This window comes from Stegodyphus dumicola, chromosome X1 (assembly GCF_044657685.1).
Source record: "Stegodyphus dumicola isolate Sdum_Otavi_A_Nest chromosome X1, ASM4465768v1".
Taxonomy (NCBI): Eukaryota; Metazoa; Arthropoda; class Arachnida; order Araneae; family Eresidae; genus Stegodyphus; species Stegodyphus dumicola.
The window spans coordinates 219,387,635-219,411,917 of NC_140780.1; the positions used below are offsets into that span (position 1 = coordinate 219,387,635).

At 30.5% G+C, this 24,283-nt stretch overlaps 1 protein-coding gene and 1 long non-coding RNA gene across 2 annotated transcripts in view; one reads left to right on the forward strand and one right to left on the reverse strand.

Annotated features, from left to right (window-relative positions):
• The window catches only part of LOC118198259 (fibroblast growth factor receptor-like 1), a 206,354-nt gene extending 190,846 nt beyond the window's left edge, over positions 1 to 15,508 (forward strand). Inside the window, exons 5-8 of the mRNA XM_085808517.1 lie at positions 8,654 to 8,766; positions 13,247 to 13,493; positions 13,676 to 14,118; positions 15,009 to 15,508. Coding sequence (XP_085664643.1) covers positions 8,654 to 8,766; positions 13,247 to 13,493; positions 13,676 to 14,109 — 794 coding nt within the window. The 3' untranslated portion in view covers positions 14,110 to 14,118; positions 15,009 to 15,508. The remainder of the gene's footprint in view (positions 1 to 8,653; positions 8,767 to 13,246; positions 13,494 to 13,675; positions 14,119 to 15,008) is intronic.
• LOC146993418 (uncharacterized) overlaps positions 3,710 to 24,283 on the reverse strand; it is a 403,725-nt gene continuing 383,151 nt past the window's right edge. The window contains exon 3 of the long non-coding RNA XR_015038754.1: positions 3,710 to 3,834. This is a non-coding gene — a long non-coding RNA (uncharacterized LOC146993418). The remainder of the gene's footprint in view (positions 3,835 to 24,283) is intronic.

Here is a 24,283-nt window from a genome sequence, read left to right on the forward strand (position 1 = left end):
CGATATCCACAATTACCTGCTATTAATTATAACACGGTTCCTAAAAGAGAAGTTAAAAAATGATATTACTTTAAAGTGAATGTCCAAATTGGACAGGAAAAAATTCCCAGTATTATTGATACGGGATCCCAAATTAACGTTTTACCGTTAAAATATTTAACAAAATTGGTGATAAATTTGGAGAAATTTCATTGAAATCTCATGGTAAAATATTTTCAATATCTAGTCAAGTTCATATAGAGAAAATATTCAAAGTAAAGTGTAAAGTAGGTAAAATAGAAAATAATGTGATATTTTATGTAGTAGATTCAAATTTGAATTATTTATTGCTTTCATCACCATGTGTTTCATTATTTAAATTACAATTGAATTTTCATAATTATGAAGTGTATCAGCTTGGAAAACAGGTAAGTAAAAATGTTAAAGTAGACAAGTTTTTCCAAAATAATTATATATGTAAAAATGATATCAGTGCTGAACAATCTAGTAAATATTTTAATAATAGCGAAAATTTTGTATGTAAAAATGATCTTAGTTCTAAAAATTGTGGTAATTATTTTGAAAATAGTAAAAATTCTGATAGTAAATTACAGAAATTGTTGAATGATTATAACCATATATTTGTGAAAAGTAAATATGATGTTGGTTGTATAAGGGTTGAACCTCCCAAAGTTATATTAACTTCTGAATTACCAATAGCCTATAGACCATATAGAGCATCTCCTAAAGATAATAGTGAAATTAAAAAACAAATAGATGAATTGTTAAAAGCTGGAATTATTAAACCTTCTTATAGTCCTTATGCTGCTCCTGTAACTTTAGCTTATAAGCGAGACGAGCAGTCTAGAAGCAGATTGTGTATTGATTTCAGGAAGCTTAACCAAATTACTAAAACTGATTCTGAACCTATTCCTAGAATTGATGATGTATTAGATCAATTAACAAATGCAAAAATCTTTTCTACATTGGATTTGGCATCAGGCTATTGGCATATAAAATTAAATGAAAAGGATACTGAAAAATTGGCATTCACTACAAATTTTGGACTGTATGAGTTTACTAGATTACCTTTTGGTTGGAAAAATTCCCCAGCTGTTTTCCAACGAGTTCTTAGACAAATTTTAAACAAATATCAGATTCAATTTGCTTTAAATTATTTTGATGATATTATAGTATTCTCTCCAAATTTTGATGAACATTTAAATCATCTTAAAATAATATTTGATATATGTGAGAAAGAGAATATAAAATTAAAACAATCTAAATGTAATTTTGCTAAAGAAAAAATTAATTTTCTAGGATATGAAATTCAAGCAGGTAAATACCAGCCCAGTAATGCAAATATAGAGGTTATTAAGAAATTGCAACCCCCTAAAAATATCAAAGAATTACAAAGAATTTTAGGAAGTATTAATGTTTATCATAAATTTATTCAAAATTATGCTAAAATTAGAGCCCCATTAACAAATTTACTTAAGAAAGATACTCCATATTTATTATGTTATAATTTTAAAATTAGTCATATATTGTATATTTATTTATAACTCATTGTTTTAATGTTCAAAATTTCATATGCTACAAAGTCAAAATTTTATATGAGAAAGTCATGAACTATGATAAGCCATAGTTAAAGCTTGTACGCTATGTTCTGGATGTTTTCATGTCTTCTCTCATACTTTTGCTTCACTCCTGTACTAATGCTTTTCTCACCCCGGCCTCTCTTTTTGACGGGGGGGGGGAAGATGTAAAATAAAAAAAAAAAAAAATACGATGGCTTTGCTCTTTGCGAACCAGCAACCTTTAATTAATTTTCTGCAATTCAGGATCGTCCCCTAACCCAGTACCTGCTAGAACATTCACGCCTATTACATAACCTCCTCATATAAATGCTGCGTCATAAGTTTTCTACATTTTTCTAGAAGCTACTCTGTTACATAACCATTCATATAAATGCTGAGTCATAAGTTCTCCTAGAGAGATGCCTTCTCGCCTTCGTCCTGCTAACGCTTCCGCTATGCTCCTCTTTCTTTGTTAGAACGTTATGATGTATTAAAGTTTAAAGTCAGTCGTATCTAATAGTTCAATTACTGAATAAGTTATTTGATTAACTTCATCTGGAAAAAGTCATCTGCTATAAATTAAAATAAAGATATGCTTGCTGTTAAAAGTGAAAAATCCTGAGTCGTCATTTACTCCGTGTTTCAATCACCCCAGCTTCGTTAACCATCTGCCAGAACGTGAAATGGAATAGCCTCACCATTGGCCCACGATGTGTTGGAATAACTGAAAACATTACATATATATGTATATATCCCCAGGCCAAAAAGAATTGTGCACTTTTTTCCTCATGCAGAAAACGGAAGCATAATAAGAACGCAAGCAAACCATCAATTATAATTTTATTAAAAGAAATAAGTGCTCGCCTTTAAAAGCTTTCTAAATATACGCGGAAATGATTTTACTATTAAATTTCGTGCAGAGATACATACAGATAATGTACAATCTGCTATAAAATTCTGCGTTAAAATCCATGAAAAAACCTTGCATGTTCGCAATCATTTGGAAAGAAGGAAATCACATTTGACACTTAGACATAATTCTAAAATTTGCAGCCAAAAATTACCTCTTTGCTTAGCTGCATTTCTTTCTTTTTAAAAGTTTAAAGGTTCTTTATAAAGCGTTCAAAAGAAGAAAAATTACAGTAACTAGGATTAATTTACATTAGATCTTTGAAATCCAAACATTCAAAATTTTACTGATGTTGCTCCAAAATTTTGAAACAGGAAAAGATTTGTGGAGATTTTCTTTCTGTTTCTCCCTCCTCGTTCTTCGAATAAACGCTTTACTGTTTTCACATGCGACAATTATTAAAATTTCTCACTCTACATACAAACATCAAAGTTGCGCTGAATACGCAGTATATCTTATTCTATTTTTTTATAATGGCGGACACTAGCCATTCTTAGGCTTTCGCCACTGCTAAGGCCAGGAGTGATGGTCATTTTATTATGGAGGCACCTAATAGGCGGCCACCGTTATCTCCTGTGAAGGGACAAACAATTTACATACATGGCTTCTCCAAGGTTCGAACCCGGATCCTTTAGTATCGCAGTCGGCTCCCTTAACCATTATACCGTGTAGCGGCGCATACATTTTGTAGTCTCTTACAAATGTCTAATTAGATATTCCCTTGAAACTAAATGTGCAAACATGATATCCTGTCAACTGAACATGAAAATTCTGGCAGTTATTATGCAATTTTCCAAGTCCATCCGTCGTCCAAAAACAAATACACAGGATCATAAATATTGTTAACATTCATAAGCACTTTTTTTTATTTTTTTCAGCTACCTAAATTTACGCATCACTTATTCCGTATTCGTTTAGTAGGAAATTTTATCTCAGAAAAAAAAACTGCATTATTTATTTATTTTATTATTTACGCTGTGTTCCAGCATCTGTGGTTTTTCCTCCGTCAAGCGTTTCAAACATTTTTCTATCCAGACTAATACTTGCGTGTAAATTAATTGCTCTTCTTGCATTTTTTATGCATTTACGCTTTTTTTCCTTATTTTTATATTTGAAGAGAACATTTATATTGTTTTATTATCACATATTATGTAGAAGTGTATTCTGAACATTTATTTCGTCACTCTTTTGACTAGTAACTTTCGACTAATTTTTATTGTATATATATGTGTAATGTTACATTTTAAATGACAAAAGTAGACAGAAACATTGACCAAAAAAATCTTCGCTTCAGTAGTGTCATAAAAAGCATAAATTCACATTATGCAAGTATGACGGTCTTCAGTTGCAGATCTCCAAATGAACCTATAATTTATGAAAAACAAATAATTAAAATCATAAAAATTAGAGCAGAGATATAAACAGATTCATAAATTAATTTATGCTGTTTGGTCAGGGATGCACTATTGCAAAGTAATCAAACAAAACCATGACCATATTCTGACTTTTGCTTTACAGATAATACAATAAATAATCCAGTAAGTTAATGACTGATAATACATTTTTTTAATAAAATTGGATATTTCTTCATTGGATGCCTGTCACTTGTGTAGTTAAAAAATTTACTATTTTATAAACTTTATTATTATTGTAAGATTATAAAATTCTAAATTATATGTGTTGCAGGGGCTATTTGTATAGTTTATATAGATTTTTGTATAGAATTCTTAACCTTGCAAAAAATTTCCCTTATCGCTATATAACATAATGAAAAGAACTGAAGTAATATTGTAGCTTTACATGAATTTGGGAAAAACATCTTAATAACGAAAACGGCTTCTTAACAGCTCGGTACATCTTAGGGTTTTAATGATTATCCATTTTTAAGGCGATTTCATTTTCTTCTTAATTTTCTAATCTAACTGTCATTTTTTCCTCCTCATTTAATTGTGACATCAACTCTACAGTTAACATTTCTGACGAAAAAAACGGGGATTGTGAAAAAGAAACTTGCTGTTATGACATAAAATGTTAAAATGTTATGCAGAAAGTGAAAGTACGTTTATAGAAAAGCCACTAAAGTCAGAATTGTTTCAGACTTCATTGAAGAGACTTCATCCAGTTAGAGACACTAAAAACATTCCGTCTCAGAGGAAAAGGAGTCAAATCAGCCAGTTCCTATACAAGGCACAGCTTTATTAACTGCTGGAGTACAAGAATGTTTAAAAAATTAAGCAAATTTGGCAATGATTGGGACAACGACAAATTCTTAAATTTGAGTTAAAATATCTACTTTATATACGACACTTGTGTTGAAAACGTTTTAATTTGAAGAAACATTTGGTTAAGAAATAATGAATTTAATTCAAAATTATTTGCTTCTGTGTTTGCAAAAATAAATATTATTAATATTTTATTTATTAAAACTTATTTATTTGATAACAAATTAAAACATTTGATAAATGTATCTTGTCCTTTTTAAACCGTAGCCTTTTCACTTTCTGTCACATTCCTCGGACTATTTTGTAACTACCCGATAAAAATCCGACAGTATCGCAAAAAAAGCAGTAAGTGCATATATATACTTTAAATTGCAAAATGTTTAAATACATGAGGATGTTACAGAAACAGATATATCCTCCTCTTCTTTTTCCTTCTAACCTAATTTTATAAAGCTGAGGGAGGAATATAGATATTCGTTTTGAAAGAACGTTTCCAAAATATTTTTATACTGAAGCAAGGAGAAAGAACATACAATAAATTTAATACTCTGTTGGCATGCGAATAGCAGAGAACGAATACCTCAATGAAACTATCGGAATAAAGATGTTATAAGAATTTTAACTTGCAACGTATAGAAAAGGATCCTTAATTAGTTTAAGTAGTCATTATTACGCAATAGTCGAAAGACTGATCTTATGGTCTCCATTCGTACAAAGAGACCTGTTCACCAGCAAACGACCCGTAAAATCACTAAACAGTGGTATTTCGACAGGTTTTCAAATCACAGAAAATGGTAACTGCATGCTATCTTCCGCAGTTTCAGCATGCGTGTGGATACGAGCAAAATTCGGTTGTGAGGCCTTCATCCCTCCCTTTAGACAGATAGTTCGCGTGCTCTACAGTAGCCCGAATAATCGTACAATGAAAGCATGGAGAAGGAAAAATACGACTGTAGTTAAATGCTGAAATGTCTCAATTTAAAACATGAATTTACTGTTCCTTAAACATGATTTTACATGAGATCTTGGCAGGCTGTTCAAACGTCAGTCAATTTCAATGCAAGAAAATGCTCTAGAATTATATTCAATTGAAGGTTATCAGAATATATAGGACGCTTTCACTTTTTTAAATATTTATGTATATGTGAGAATGTCTGTATGTAGACCTTCCTGAAATGTTGAGCATTTTAGTCATTTCTAAAGTTTAATAATAACTAATAGCTCTATAATTTTCCAATGAATGTATGGATTAGAAAAGGGAGTGTGAAGAAAACCCTGAGATTTTACTGGCGGGATTACTCAAATCAATATGATTTCAATTACGTATGTAAAAGGGTAGGAAATTTTTAAGTGTTTGCTAATGTGTTTTGCTGAAAATGATTAATTACTTATACTACTTGCTGTATACACTAATTACTTGTAATAATTATCTATCAGTTTTACAATTTACAATTACTTATAAATAAGAAGAACTGGTAAACATTTCACATGAAATTAGCAACTCTTTAAATAAATTAGGTTAACTTCAGCTTGTACAAGTCTGATAACAAACATTTGAACTCTATATAAGAAACCATTGTATTCCTCCAAGCACACGTGTGTAAGCGGTAGCATATCCAGCTAACGCAGGTGGTGACAGGTGAGAGCAGGGTCCGGACACCCGGGCGGCTTTCACTGACTATTCGGGTATCGTCCGAATCCCACAATTGTCCAGAAAAAGAATATTGCAAACAGGGGCAGATGGAGAAAAACAGGGGTATTGCGGATTCCTACAATATCATTGCTTATTATACAATATAAAGATACTTACATCAAAAAGTGCTGTTAGTATGTTGAATTATCACAATAGTAGTACATCGTATTACATTATACAGTGCACTATTATAATAGTCGATGCATGGACGATAAATTAATACGTATAATAATAAAATTTTATGAACTCTACAGACATTGCAGAGCGGTATCAGTGCGCATTGCTAAATATATTATACATTACCTATAGCTATATATATTATACATTAATATTACATGCATACAATACATTAATACACAGATAACATAAAAGGTGCATTCGATATATTGCTACACTATACATTAATAGTAAACTTGATTTAAGTCATACAATAGGAAAAAAAAGTACCTAAACTCTACAGACATTTTGGAGAGCAATACCAATGCGCATTACGCAACTTATAGCTATATACATTATACATTAATAACACATACACATGTCCATTACATTGATACATACATAACATGAAAGGTGCATTCGATATATCAATATAATTACATAATACATTATACATTAATAGTACACTCGATATATTAATACATACTATAATAAAATTTACTTAACTTTACAGACATATTGCAAAGCTGTACCAGTGCACATTACGCAGCTTATAACTATATACATAAATAATACAGGCACACATACATTACATCAATACATACGTTACATAAAAGGTGCATTCGATACATTAATAGGTGCACTGGATATATTAGTGCTTACAATAATAAAAATTTTCTATATTCTACAGACATATACTAGTTCAAATTGTACAACTTAGTTATAAGTGCGTGAGTGGGAGCGACGAAAAAAATATCGTGTACCAGAACTTATTTCAGGCGCCATTGTAGATTACATAGATTTCTTTGGAGAAAGAAGCATTCAAAGTCAACCGTACCTTCGCCGGGATTCGAACCTAGAATCTTCCTTGCAGAGCGGAACACGGTCCCATCTAGCCATAGGAGTCCTAATTCTTCACGGATATTAATATCTTTCTACCAGTTAATGCAATGTCAATGCATAACTTTAATGATCAATCTAATCGACTAGGGTAATGCACATTTTATCTTAATGTAATGTATGTATGCATGTACTATTATTGTATAATGCATATGCATTATACTTGTATAATGCATATGCATTATACAAGTATAATTTTATGTATTTTTAAATGGGGAAGATACTTGTATAATGCATATGCATTATACAAGTATAATTTTATGTATTTTTAAATGGGGAAGATACTTGTATAATGCATATGCATTATACAATAATAGTACATGCATACATACATTACATTAAGATAAAATGTGCATTACCCTAGTCGATTAGATTGATCATTAAAGTTATGCATTGACATTGCATTAACTGGTAGAAAGATATTAATATCCATGAAGAATTAGGACTCCTATGGCTAGATGGGACCGTGTTCCGCTCTGCAAGGAAGATTCTAGGTTCGAATCCCGGCGAAGGTACGGTTGACTTTGAATGCTTCTTTCTCCAAAGAAATCTATTTAATCTACAATGGCGCCTGAAATAAGTTCTGGTACACGATATTTTTTTCGTCGCTCCCAGGACTTGATAGAATGGGCCTCTTCCTTCCCTGAAGCCACTTTTTAAATGGGGAAGATTATAAGCATTTATCGTATTCTCCCGTGGCAGCATGTTCAGCCAGTGATTCGATGATTTTATGCGTTTCCTTCTGATGTCTTTATACTTGTGCATCTAACAAAGAACTGTCCTGAAATGTGGCCAAAAATTTCAAAACTCATTTTATTTCATTAGCAAATCAGCGATACACCTTTTGATGAAATTTTTGAAAGAAAGCCTTCTATTTTAGTCAAAATTTTTAATTTTTTTTTTTCTTGATATATATTTATTTGAAAAGCACAAGATGCAAATTTATTATTTTAAAGCATTCTACGTAATTTTAAATGTATTTCATTCTATGTAACTCTCAGTACCGAGTATATTTCATTTATTCAGTTACAATTTAACATGCTTATTGCGATGAATATGTAATTATTGTTTTCCGTTTGTGTATTTTTATTCATTATTAATGATTAGCTTTTAATGAATAAGTTAAAACAATAAGAGATTTGTGCATTTGTTAAATCTTGTACTGTTACTGATTTTAGTTTCATATATGTTCCACACTCTTCATATCTTCCAGATTCGACGCGACCAGATTTATCCGTGTTTCATCCTCTTAACACTACTGTGAAATATGGATCGTCGGCAACTTTTCAATGCAGAGTTCGAAGTGAAGCACCACCTAACATTCAGGTAGATATCAATAAAAGCACTGAATTATTGTAAAAATACTGTAGTGTGTATATATATAATAAAATGTTACCTATTTGCTTTCAAAATACAGGTCTTGGCACAACAGCAAGAGTAACAAGAGACATCTGTTTAGTGAAAGATGTTGAATTTCATTTGGTTTAAATAACAAGCACTTTGTCAATTTTATCGCAGATTAATATTTTTAGAAACTTTGCTGAAATATAATTATTTCCATTTCTTTGCACTCCTAGAAGCCATAACCGCATTTTTTCTAATTATTTTCAGCATTCTATATTCATAAATCCCTCTATAATCTCCTTCGTCGTAAAAAGCATTTAGACTTAAAACCTTGATGCAGCACTTAATCAAATTAAGAGAACCAATTATATTGAGTATGGAAGTGATGTAGACCAAGCAAACAGGACATTTCTAATAATTTGTTAAGAATTTTTTAAAGAGGTTTTGTTCTTAAAGAAGATTTTCTTTAATATTGCGTAGTTTTACTTGCTCTTAACTTGTACTGTATTAATGACGTATTTAAACTTTAATTCTGTCTTTCCTAAAGAAATTCTACTTAACGTGATTTTAAAGAATTAAGAGAAAGAAAAAATACTTAAGTCAAAACTGCACTTCTTGAAGCTGTAGAAACAAAGCTCTGGAAAATGTGATTCACTTACGAAGAAGGTGTTCTAACCTTGTACTCTCAAATTTTCTGGAAACGATACATATGTTAATCAAAAACTGCATAGTAATGAAAACATAGCTGCTGCTATTCTATAGATAAGTATTTAGAAACTATAACAAATAAGACGATTTGGTGAATCAACGCTATTTGGCGACTTTAAAACATTTTACAATGCCGTTTTGAAAATTTTGGGAAGTCATCAATCTGGTTGACTCATGCAATGAAAACGTGAAACAAAGAATTGAGATAAAAAGGGAAAAATACATATTTCGGCTGTCACTGCACAGCAATTTAAAACGATTGGCTAAAAAAATAATAGAAATTTAATCTTTGAAAAATTGCGTCATATTAAGAAACATTCTGGAAATTATTTTCTCGCGGAATGATTTTATCATAATTATTTTAACTCCCATATCATAATTATTTTAACTATGATATGAGACATCTTAGTTATTGATGATCGCAGCCATGATTATTTTAACGCGGTACAAACAGTACACTCTTTATATAATGATAAATACGCTGATTATGAATTGAACTTACAGCGATAATGTGCAAAACGGTAATGTCAGATAATGTGCGAAAAGAAAATTATCGAAGCAGTATATTTCTTTTTCATCATCTGTTACAAACAGCGAACTGGATTGTATTAAAACTTTCAGAACTTCCAGACCACCGGCAGCCGTTTGGTAAACCACCCCTTGCATACATATAGTTCAATTTTTCTTCAAAATAAAGTATACAGACTTCCTGCATGGAAGTTTTCGTGCTTTTTGGTTGATAACATAGTAAATGCGAGCCATTAACTTACAAAGAGCTCCGTTTGATTTAAATTCTTTCTGCCATCGATAGATACATGGAGCTCATTCTCACAATAATAAAAATGCTGAAACAATTTTCCTTTTCGAAATCTATTATTGAGTTCTCTTTTTTTTTTTTTTTTTTTTTTTTTTTTTTTTTTTTTTTTTTGCAAACTACGATAGAATTTACCACCTCTTACTTACCGTATCTAAATGAACAGTATTTTTTTTTCCAGATTCATTTTCTGAAAAAATATTTGTGGATTTGTCTCCATTATTAAATATGTTATTTGATTCCTTTTCAGAACCTAGTCACTTTCTTCAGTTGACGAGGAGAGGATTTTTTGCTATTGCTTCGTCAACCGTTATTTCCCTTGAAATATCATATTCCCAGAATTTTTTTTTTCACTTTAATATCTTCTTTTGCAAAATCTTATAATTTTAAACGTATGACCATATAAGCTTGATATAACATCCATACTACATTTCATGAATTTATACTTCCGAATAGGAATGTAGTATCAAAAGTCTAATTTAATGTCTCTTTAAATTCTAGACTGACAGTCAGCTTGAGTGCAAGATAGAATAAAATTATCTGCAGCTCGGAAAAAAAAGAAATTTTTAAAAAATAGTGGCAGCATTTTATAGTTATTAAATCAATATGCAACATAAATAAAGAGTAAAAAACTGAGTATAGTTAACTTCAAAGGACTGCCTGCAAAGCTTTGTAAGGCAAAATTTCAGTTTTATCGGATATATAGTACATAAATTTAAAAATATTCCTTAGTAAATCAATGCGGATAGAAAATGGAAATTACAAATTTAATTGTATTTAGTAACGTTGCGCTATTTTAGTGATTTCACGAAACTGAAAAATTATGTCAGAGAGCTGGTTCTTGCCGATCAAATACACGCTATTAAAACATTTGTTTTAAATTATCCATAAAATACCAGCTGCTAAATTTTTTACTTTGATGTATATTTAGGTGAGTAGATTCATAAGTATTTTTTAGAAATCTGAAAGATGAAGATTGTGAGACATTCCTTGCTAAAGGAAATAAGTGAGAAAAAACTACTTCTTGAGCTTTTCTCTTTCCAGAAAGATCTATGTTGTTCGTCATCCATCTGGCATGTTATAAAGTATCATTGCGGATCTGGTGCTTATATGAAAGAATATTTTATTTCCACCTCCACCTAAATACGAAAGAATATCTCTGGTAGTGGCTGAACACCTATATAACAGCAAAATAATCTTTGAAAAACTTTCGACATGATTTATTTTTTGCAAAATTGTTGGGTCTCATGCTTTGCTACCGACTTTGGAATCTGAATCAGTTATACGAGTAATAATTTTGGTATGTGCTTACCCTAAATTCGTCGTTTTGGTGAAAACTTTCAAAAATTGTTTTATTTATTCATTTTATAGGCCATATATTTAGGTTTTCAAAAGTGCTTTATTTTTGTGTTTACGATAAATAGAAGCAAAGTTATAGTATAAAAAGTAAACCGGAAGTGAATTTTTGGATGCCGGAAGTTAGCATTTAAATGGTCGTAAAAATGTAAACAATAAGTTTAAACAACTATTTTCGAATTATTAAACAATATAAAAGCTGTAAAAACAACACATCTTTCACTGTGTGACACTTTGCTGATAAAATGCCTACATGGGAAGACTCATAACAATAATGGGTATTTTAATAACCTTTTGAGGTATATTTTACCTAAAGAAACTTTTGTCCAACTGAAAACATTGCTTTTAGGTGCAGATATTGCTGTATTATTATTTAATTCAAGATATTTAGGACTTTTACCTATTTTCAGGTATATAGAAATAGAAATTAATCCCATTATGCTTGAAAGCTACATGGGAATAGACAAACAGCGAATTCAGAAATAGAAACGCCAATCTCTACAAGCAGCAAACTTAATCAGTAAAATGCTAAAAGAAAGTCAAAATTAGTTAAGAATGAAGTAAAGGAGGGCCTAACATACAAATACGGCGAGTTTTAAAGGTCTAAAGTGACTACAAAATTTTTTGTGCTGTATTAAAATCTTTAAATGCATTTTCTGAGAAATTGTGTTTTCGTTACTTTTGATTGCGATTACACTAATTTTTCAAAATGTATTTAGAATATTGAAATGGAATTTTTCCAAAATGTTTTATTCATCTTTATCTGTGTTCTGTAGCAAAATCTTACCTCTTTGTATTTATTTATTGATTTTATTGACAGTATTTGTAAGAAAAGAGGATTTTTTTTTGTTTAAATTTTGAGTTTTTGCACCAAGTTTTGAATATTTCAAAAAATTTTATAGGTACTGCAAATCTTTTGCTACAGAACACAGGTAAGTATGTTAATTATATACTGTGTAAAGATTAATGAAGTATGTTCATTAGAATTTATTTTAGGAGATCTGGCGTAAATGAAAATTTTCACTAAAATTTGTACTAAATATTGCCTATATTTGAAAAATTAATGAAACGTTCTATAAAATTCCATTTAAATTCATAGTTTTATATCCCATCTTACTCAAAAACATGTGTGTTTAATTAAAATTTTATGTATTTAAAAAAGGGCTCCGTATGTAGGCACATACCTTAGGATATGCTGTTTCTCAGAAATATCAGTTTTATTGGAAGTAATACCGCATTCCCCGTGTGTGCTAATGGGGTGTAAGTAGTTGTCATGTCCAAGTGGCAACCGAAAAATCTGTGATTCGAATTCCCACCGAGGGGATAATTAATTTCTCGCATTTCCTTGGCTCTATAAAACCTCGTGTCCCTACCCAAAAGCGCATTTAGCAGCCAATCTTTCCTTATCCATCTATACAATGAATGATTCTTAAGTATCCTTGCGTTTATTTTGAAATTATTTATTTATGTTTATATGGACCGATAAAATTCAGGTCCTTTGTTTAAAACTTATTGTTTATGAAAACAGTTGTCATGAGTTTGATGGAAACATAATGGTAATGAATGCTATTTAATTTTCTACAGTGGTTAAAAAAAGTTGAAGATTCTGAACTGCCAGCTCTAGAGAAAGAGCATCATGATATTATTAAAGTTCAAGGTGAAAACTTCCGAGTTCTTCAATCATCAGAGGTTGTGGAAAGATCAGATGGCTCATTTCTGAATAAGTTGACTATTCCCGAAGTATTTGAAGCTGACAGTGGGAAATACATTTGCCTTGGGGCAAATGCAATGGGTTACAGTTTTCGCAGTGCATATCTTACAGTGTTACCAAGTAAGCTATAGCAATAAGTCAAAATATTTCAGTAAGCCTAAGACATGTAGGCTTAATTAAATTTTTAAAAAATCTCTATTTTGCTAGTTTCATACATTCCATGCAAATCTGAATTCTGAATTTAATTTAAGTAACTAATATGTCAAGACTAAGGTAAGACTTTCTACGTTTCATTACATTAGAGCCCCGAGCACTACCTCTCGGCTGGAGCAGAAGTGTTGCTGTCCATCCAGGCCATCCAAGCTCCTTACTAGTAGCCATTCCAATAACATTAGGTGTACTTGTTGGTGTTCTTGTTGCACTTGTAGTTTTATGCCACCGCCGAAGGCTAGATACCTCTGTACCACTTCAAGCTTCAGGGTACCGAAAGGAGGATATGAAGAGGCCTGCACGAACAGCAACCACAATATTGGATACAAATGATGATAAGAAAGTGGACATCGGACAGTTTTCTGCTGATGAAACAGATGGTTTTAAAGAGGACCTCCCATGCACATCAAGGTTGCAATCTGAAGTTGAGCTTGAAGGAACCGGGACCGTGGTAACTAAGTTGTGCATGGAGCAGAATTCTTCTAGCAACTATGATGGTTGTTTCGTAATGAAAAATGACGTGTAATAAGCTTTGGTAAGAATCGTTTGTTTGTTTGCAGATGTTAAAAACACATAAATTATTAAAACTATTAATAAATTCAAATTTTACTAAGAACTACTTCTAGTAGATGTAATTGCATTTGAGTGTTTAAGAAGTTAATTGATTAATTTTTTAAGTTTGTATTAATTATATTTTATTCAAGCACATTTACTTTGCTGTCTTTAGAGTATTATTTAAGTGTGTCAGGTTTTACTAGTATTCAAAATCTATAATGTAGGGAAAATATGTTTTCGCTTAAGAGCTAATAAGATTTATTTTGTAAAATTATCAGCTTGTTATATAAGCTAGTGCGCGCATCTTAAATAAAATCACAGACAGTATTTTTTTTTACTTAATTTTGGGGACGTAATATTTCATTATGAATACAAGCCATTTAATTGAAATTAAAACATCTCATACTAGCTAATAATTCTGATTTTTAAAATGAAATAATATTATCAGACAATTTTGGCAACTGTTACGATAATGATAACTACTAAAATTCAGGGATATATATTTAAATTGCTTAAGTTACCAGTAATTCGAATTTGTAATTCGAATAGCTCTAATGTGCTCGAGAGATTTTCTAATTTATGTCACTTCCTTTATGCTTTAGCTCAGTTAAGTTTAACAAAATTTTAATTTATTTTTCCTCAACATTGTACTATGACGACCTCACTGCATTATCCACACATTATGACTAACAAATTGAGTTTTAATTTAAACTCATTTGTTCCTTTCATTTCTGAAGTTTTATTTTAGCATTCCAAATATAAATATTTCGTAATTTTATGTAAGCAATGATCATGTAAAAAATTAAATAAGCTTTTAAGTTGTAGAAAAATATGTGTGCTATTTAAAAAATATTTTAAACTTTTTTTCAGATATCCCCAAAAAGGAGTAAGATTCATAGGAAGCTTATTCTACTGCATATAAATATTTATCGTTGTAAAACTTCAAAGGATCACTAATTCGATATCCATAGTGACTATTTATCTGTATTTTAAATCCATATTTTTAAGCAAAAAGTGCATATTTTAGTCTACAGTTTATTGTCAAAGTGTACTTATATCAAAAGATATATGATCATCAATTTATTTCAATATTTTAAGTCATTTCCTCCATCTGGTGTTTCTATTTACTTTTTAAACTTAAAAATTGGAAAATTAACCGCGGATGATTGATTACTTTGAATGTTTTTGGAAAACGGAAAGTAAGATAACTGAAAAATATTATATTAAGGCTATCTTCCTGCACAAGTAATAGCTATTTATTTTGATGTAAGTTATTTCGCTTTGATGTATTACAATCTAAGTCTAACAATTTTATGAGAAATGAATGTAATGGATGGATTGAAGTTCTTAAATAAATATTTTAATTCTTATGAATTTTCTTGAAACTTCTAATGGAACTGTACATTTCCTCACGATTTTCATATCATAGTTATATTTTTCGAAAGCATGATGAAACATAAAGGTACGCACGACTATGCAGTCTCAGATTAAGTGACCGGATTATACGTAGATGTCAACGTTACGAAATGTGTACTGGGATGTCATGAACTATACTTAGTTCAACCTATTTTATTTTGGATATTTTATTCTGATTACAATTACGTGCATAATGATGAGATCTTCAGTATAATATTTAATACAATTAATCAAATTACTGCAACTATTTTGAAAGCTGTAATATAAATTTATCAAACGTTTTAAATTTAGGAAATGTAACATATGTATTGTACTTAAAGGTTAGCATAAGACAGAGGGAAAAAATTACAGTTTTCCCATCTAGTTTCTTAGCCATTAAAAACATGAAGTTCAATTTTATGGAATCCATCTCATTGTAATCGAGCTTCCAATTTTGTAAATGCGCTTAATTCTTTTACCTTCCCAAAACGCGTAATGAAAATTAAAATTTACATACATTTATTTGGATAATGAAAGTTGTTTCAATAAAATTTTCTTAATTATTGCTAAGATTATGTAATTATGTCATTCACTGAATGCCTTATATTTTAAAAATATTTGGATCTTTTCTTTTATTCTCAGATTATTGCTAAATTAATTTATATTTTATTAGGTTAAAGAAACCAAAATATTCTTAAGATCCAAAGCTATAAAATTATACTAATTTTCTGGCCTTTTATAAACAAAGAAATTTAAGAAAGTCTCAGTTTTCTGCCTGCATCAGCCGTTAAATAATAACTGTGTCTAGTATGCAAACGTTTTTGTTAACTGTATTTAAAATGCACAATATTAAAAGTCTTGTATTCAGTCCTTTAGAAACTCAGGAATAATGCTTATACTTCATATACCTAAACAATAAACTTTGCTCCTTTTCTTCTATTTTATTTATTACGGAACATTATTTTCTTTCACTAGCTTTAGAAAACGTCTACAAGAAAACAACAGGAAAAAAAAAACATTTTAATGAAATAGTTAATGATCAGTTTAGCTTTACTTAGTTTCATTGGACCATTATATGAGTTTCCATTGAAAGAGAACAATGTTTCAATGCTTGAAAAAGGCACTCAGAATGAATAAAAAATTACATTTTTATCAGATATGTATTCTGAATGTAAATGATACGCATTTTATTTCATAAGTAAGTATATTTACGCATGGTAATATTTATTTATTGTATTTGACTTGTATTAGTGTTAGCTGCTTAGATACATAGCTACTTATGGAAGATATTTCCTGTGCTATTATGTGTTGTTTCTTAATAGCATATTAACCAATTGCTTTGGGTGTAAATTATTTCTGATATTTTTGAGCTTTTTCTATAAAATGGATTGCCGTCTTTCAGACACTTTACTTATATGTAGTGCTTGTTAACATTTGAAAGAACGAATCTTTTCTGAATGATAAATTTGCTCATATTTTAAGAAGTATTTGGTTGATACTTCTTACATTTCAATAAGGTAGGAATGAAATGAATGTAAGGATAAGAAAACGTATGTGTATAGAACCTTTAGATATGTAATAAAATGGGGTCTAAGGTTTTAAAAGTTTCCACATTATTTCTTCTATTTTTCAAGTACCTTTTAAGTGAAGATACAGAAAATGTATATAAAACGTAGCAGAACTGATTCAAAAAATTAATTGCCTCCAAAACAATCTATTAGCTAGATTCTACACTATAAAGTATCTCTTCCCATGGCGATATAAATTAATTCTGTACGTGACAGCTATCAACACAGGCTGCAATATTTCTAAGGAAATTTCTCTAGAAAAGTATAATATCTTTCATATTTTATCAAAGCATTACTTTAGTTTAATCACAAGAGGGTTGATTTAAGTCTCAACGCTTACTAAAGTTAAATTTTTATGTTAAAACAAATGAAAGAAATATTAAAAACAGTTTGCATCTTTGTCATTCTTGTATAAGTTAGCGAAATTATCATTGACAAGCAAGCAAAAGATTTTAAGAAAAGGTGACCCCCCTCGTGATGATAATTCGAATAACTATGTAACTCTTTATGTTCATAACGAAAAATGATTAAATTTTCTATGTTAACTTTATTCTAAAACTATTAATATTAAATTTATGAAACTTTGTGAAACAATTGAGTGCTTATATTTCTTTTTACGAATGATCATACCATAATTAACGAATTTTGACTGAAAGTATTGGTACTTTTCCGCTTCGCCAGCGTAAGTATTCAAGCCCTATAATTATAACCGTAATCCAAAACCAAAAGTTAACTAAACTTCGATTTTATCTTCATGTGAAAGTTTAATTTAATACAATACATAATGAAGTTCTCACGTTCTTAACTACATGTATATAATTCGAGGCGAAAGGCAGCAGTGTTATATTTAGAGAAATTTAGAGAGATTTAATCGGTATTTAAGAGCTTCCTTTAACGTTTTCATAAATATTTTCAAGTTTAATAAATGATATTCTCTGAAAAAGATCATCAGATTCATCACATTGATGAAACAAATGTAATTTTAGTTTTAATTATAAATTAACATTGTTTTGAAATAATTCCCTAAATTCAGAAAAATCATTTAATAATCGTTCCTTCAAATTAACGACCAAGTATTTTACATTTTTGAGAGATATTTTATTTTATTTATTTCTATTATAATTCAAGATATTCTAAAAACTATTAAATTTATTTCCTAATATAGTCACTCATTTCTGCAAGTAAATTAGCCACTATTTTCTTACATTAACTGTACAGTATCGTTTTATAAATGCAAGCGATACAAATATCTCTTTATTTAACATTAGAACTGTGGCAGAGGTAAAACTTATCCTTTCGAAACTTTATGTTATTTTAACTTCCATAGCATATTAGCAGTTCAAGTTAAATTTCATGACTTTCCTGAAATTACTCAAATTTTAAATATGTAACATTTCAAGAAAAATAATGCTTTAGTTTCATATTTAAGTATATGTCTGTATTTTAATCAATATTTTCCTAAATTAACTGTACAGTATCATGTTATCAGCACAAAGGATATAACTTTATTTAAGGGAATATCACTTCTCCAAAATAAGCGAAATTAAAATTCAACTTCAGCTGTCAGTTACTGTAGTTAACTTATATAGGGTGCGGCAGCGTTTATAGTAGGATATTAAAAGCATACCATAAGGCAGTAACTGTAATTTATTTATTACCTCTTATGTCAATCAATAGTTAAAGTTATGCCATTTACTAATGTGTAAGTCATTGTCCATTGCGTGGATTACTTTTTGAATATGATGCCTCCTCTACACAACACATTCATCTAGGCGGCGTTGGAAGCTTGCCATAACTCGGCGTAATGTATTCCCTGGGACATTGCCGACGGCAGTTCAGTGTGTTGTTGTATTAAATTATGGCAAAACACACGAGGGCTATCTGCCTAAGGGAAGGGATGGCTTTGTGGAAGACTTTCTAAGGGAAACTGGCTCTTATACACGTTACACATGGGGAAAACCACGAAAACGCCCATGCAGCCAGCCCGTTCGCGGGATTCGAACCTCGGACCGAACTACCAGTGTTCAGCGACTTTACCGCTCGGCCACTGGTGGGCCGACAGCAGTTCGGATGCGATCCTTCAACTCAGGAATGGTGGCACAACGCGTTCGAAAACTTCTTGCTTCAGGTGCCCCAAAAGTCGGCACATGAAAGATCTGGACGGTTATTCTACGCTACGAGAGTCGACAGCAAGTTGTGGGCCGCCAGATGTCGCTGCTAGTAAAAAACAGGTCTGCCCGACATCCTATATTCTCTGAGTACGGAAGTTGACGAAAGCGCGTGAAAAAGTGTTGCCGCGTCGTCAATCAGGGTTGTGCAGTTGACGTACTAAGTAGACAATGGCTTTGTATGTGTTTTCGCTGCTAATTTTTTCATATTTAAACGAAGAATACGGTCGTAGATCTCTGAATCGGTGGCGAATTTATAGAAAATATATTGATGCTTTTGCTCTGCCAAAAGATGTTTTCATTGCGTATTTCAGATTGCCAAAATTTATAGTTATTTCAATTTGCGATGAACTGAGAGAGTATTTAGAGCCACATTCAGAAAACAAGAACGTAATTTCTACTGAAAGAAAAGTTATACTATTCCAGAAATTATAGATATAAATTGTAAATGTATGCTTTAAAAATGTAGAAGATAATAAGTTTATTATCTTCTACATTTATTATTTTTATAAAATTCATTCGCTATTACAGTATGGTCGATTGCTGCTGCATTCAGCTATCACACACGCATCAAAATGCTTTATTTTAAATAATTTATTCTATAATTAACATGAAAGAAAATATTTTTTCAATATAAAATATATAACCAAAATTAAACTAATCTCTCCTGTATGTGTGATTAATTCGTTTTGCAATTTTTGTCACACAATTACTAATACCTTTTTTTTTAATATTACATTGCTGTTACTTGAATTTTTTATATATATAAGAACTGCTCAGTTTAAATATTCTTCCTTCTCAAAAGATTTTATTTTGTGAAAATAATTAAAAGAGAGTAATATTTTCACAGTGTAAGTACTAAAGTAAAAATAATCAGTGTAGGTCTCTTGCAGAACATAAACTTTCTTTATTTAACACAAATATAGACATCCGATAAGCTTCTACTCTTTATGTACAGCAAGAATTACGTTTACTTTAATATCTAACAGTTGAATACCTTACGAATAATACTGCGAACACAAAAAGGAATGTCGTTCATTATTACGCGAAATTCACACTACTGTAAAATAAAAATTAAAAAAAAAAATTATAAAACTATAAAATAGCTTTATAATATCTTTTTCAGTAGCTGTACTACTACTAGTGTGATACTTTCAAAAATAAGTTTTAGCTCAGAGGGGCTATTAATTTCGTTTTGCCATTTTGTGGCGTTTCACTTTTCAAATCGTTGCCACCAAGTATTATCGCACTCAATTATATTTAAAGAAATTAAATAATGAGGAATCTGCAGAATGTATGAATGTTCCTCGCACTGTGATAAAACAACGCTACCTAAAGCCATGAAATTCTGAATAACGTAATCCTCCATCCTAATATAGGCATCTGGAGACCCAAATTTGGAACTGAGAATTTGTTTTATTATCTATTTCATATTTTGTAAAGCATTTATGAGTTTTTGATTAAGAAACCCAACGATTTCAAAGCGAGCAATGGCAACATTGTACAGAAAAAAACATTTTCATCACTAGCGCGGGAGATTATGTATCGGAAATTCTAAAGATATGCTTTTTTTAAATTATATGATATTGCTGTTGAATTGAATTTTATGGTTTAAGTGCGAAAAACGTGATATTTAATAAATAAAGATAACACGCAAAACGTTAAATAATGGCCCTTTGGAAGTAATATAAAATCTGAAGGCCTTTCAGATTTATTTATTTATTTATTTATTTATTTAGTGCGTGTGTTGTTTGTGTGTAATTTTATTACGTTTTAAAACTGGTTTCTAAGTGAGGATTTTCTAAGGGAAACTGGCTCGTATACAAGTTACATATGTGAAAAGCCACGAAAACGCCGGCTAGCTCGTTCCCGGGATTCAAACCTCGGACCAAACTACCTGCGTTCAGCGACTCTACCGCTCGGCAGCTGGTGGGCTTGTTAGTAGAATTATACTGCATTATTATTGTATTATGCTATAAAGTAACAATGCTATAAGACTGAGGGTTTGTTCATGGAATAGTACTTTTGTAACCTATTATAGTATTAAAAAATCATTGTTTCTTTGCAAATTTAACAAACAAAACAAAACAAAAAAAATACTGTTCATAGCATTCTCATTTTTATATTGTAAAAGAGATATTGATTATTATTAGTTTTCTATTTAAAATGTGTCGAAACGCTGGTTTGACAAGGACTTCAACTGCAAGAGACCTACACTGATTATTTTTACTTTAGTACTTACACTGTGAAAATATTACTATCTTTTAATTATTTTCACAAAATAAAATCTTTTGAGAAGGAAGAATATTTAAACTGAGCAGTTCTTATATATATAAAAAATTCAAGTAACAGCAATGTAATATTAAAAAAAAAGGTATTAGTAATTGTGTGACAAAAATTGCAAAACGATGCGTGTGTGATAGTTGAATGCAGCAGCAATCGGCCATACTGTAATAGCGAATGAATTTTATTTCTTTTCCTGAAAGAAATAATTTTCATAGTAAAAGAAAATAAAAAAAGGGAAGAAATATTAAGAAAGAAATATTTTCTTTCTAATTTATTATGTAAAGAAATATTTTTCCAATAGTAACTGTAAAATAAATTGCGGAAAAAAAAAAAAAAAAAAAAAAAAAAAAAAAACTTAGTTTGCTGTTAGATTGTAATGCAAATTAATCATATTTTAAATTTAAATGATTAAAATTGTTTATTTCTAAAAGGATTTGAAGTAAGCTTAATTCATTTACTTTTATCTATTTACCATTGCTTTCGTGGTATCCCATATCACTCTTTATTTCTTAGCTCTAAATTCCTGCGTTAAGTTTCCCCTTAAAAAACGGTATTTTCCTTCACATAACACAGCAGCATATTCCACTGCGTGTTGGTCATAATACTGTTTTGTGCAATTTTTTTCGAACTACAAATGCAGCGTGTGAGTTAGTGAAATAATAGGAGAATATTCTTAGAACTTCAGCCAGCGCGCGCTATAAATTTCGTCACTCGTCTGTACTGCGATTGGTCTAAAGCTCCTTGAAGCCTTGTCCCCTTTCAGTAAAGTTAAATGGACCCACCCGCCCACCAACTGAGGACCACAGAATGGCTTTCTCCGATAAGTTGTTGATGGCTGTCCATAGCGGTTTCTTTGAGTCAATATTGTTCGCTTAAGTTGTAGGCAGATCCAGTGATCATAGAATAGGCGTCCTGGTGAGCGAGGCGGCTAGGAAATGTCACCAAAACGGGAAATTACCCTACCTGGAAATGTCTGTCGCAATGGTCCGTCCATCTGGAACTTTCCCATAACGTCCCAAGTTGAAATTTTGCCGAAATAGACGCTGAGTAGCAATAACAGAGTAGTTATTCTTGAAATAACTTTCAACAGCAAAGGCACGATGCTGGGAACTCCAACGATCCATATCACTGTCACACACGAAATAGCAGCTCATTAGTACATGAATGCGGCACGAGATGGCGCGCATTCATGCAGTACGTCATTGTGCTACGCAAGTCAAATTACGCTCACAGCCAACTCTATCATGGCCTTGAAGCGAAATCAGTTTCGGAAGGTCACGTGATCAAAATAGTCGATCTTTTTCTCTTCGCTATAAGCGCGAAATTTAACTTGCCAAAAATAATAGTTTTCTCTTAATATAAATATAAGTAAAATTAATAAACGTGACTAGGTCGCATGACTTGAATTAAATTTTTCATAGTGTAATATTTTCACAGCCGGTAAAATGAATATCTTCAATAATTTTTAAAACAATTGTACTTTGTTTATGTAACTAAAAATATCATTGAGAATCACCAGAAAAAAACGTTATTTCTGCAATTTTAATAAAAATGGAATCCATTTATGTAATCTAAATCAAATTTGTTCCCAAAATAATATAAAATCCACAAAAGGGGAAAAATTCAATAGGTTTATAGATGTAAATTTTATTTAGATTTTCTTAACACTAAAATAAATATTAAGAGCAGAATATTTTGTAGAAATTCATGCCGCTCCCATCGCATCAGCTATATAAATTTTTAGAATGCAAATATTCATAGTCATCTCTCATCACTTCATTCACTAATAAAAACTTAAATATCACAATTTTATCAAAACAGGGAAATGAATTAAAAATTCCTTAAATGCTAGGAAATTTGTGTATAAAAACAAACTTACATGCATGTTATGTTATAAATAAATCTTTCAAGAAAATTTTGGCAAATTAAATGCTAATTACATTCATAAAAAGGACAACCTTCTATTTGTGCCAGCTCCAATTTTATGTTGTATCACTTTTTCCAAACCACCGAAGAGGTAAGTGATTAGGCTCGTTTTTTTTACAGTGGTGTCCCCAAATTACAGGCCTATTCCACTATCAAAAATAGATTCATAAAACTTGGAGCTGTGCCATATACACACTTCCTACATATCATACATCATTTATGCAGAAGCATACATAAAAACAAACAGTTGTGACTTATTAACTGAAATTAACTGGTAAATTTTTTAACTTTTTTATATGAACATTTTATATTAATTTTGTCATTTTTATGTTTTGTGTAATTATTTAACATTATTTTACAAGTTATCAAACAGATATTTTCTAATCGGGTTTGCAAAGTCATTCCACAAATGCAAGAATCTGTTAAATTAAAGTTAATTCTACCTAACTGTATGCAAGATAACTTATATAAAATACCCAGTTGCTTTCCTGATATAAGAAATGTATCTTCCATGCTTTCGAGAATTCCACCAAATAAGAAATGTACAATTGAAGATGTTAGTAAAGCAACTTCAGACGGTAAAGTTAATTTACCCCTATCTAATTCTTTAAGAAAACCAAAAATATCATCTGCTATATCTACCGAATGAACACTTTGCAACCAGTCCTGGCAAATACTGCATTTTACCACCCTTAATTCTTTCATGGAAGCATAACCTGAAATATAAACTAGCACTGGTAAAATATCAGAAGGAACATTTTCTGTAGAAAAATCATTAACTAGTAAATTTGAATAATCATCA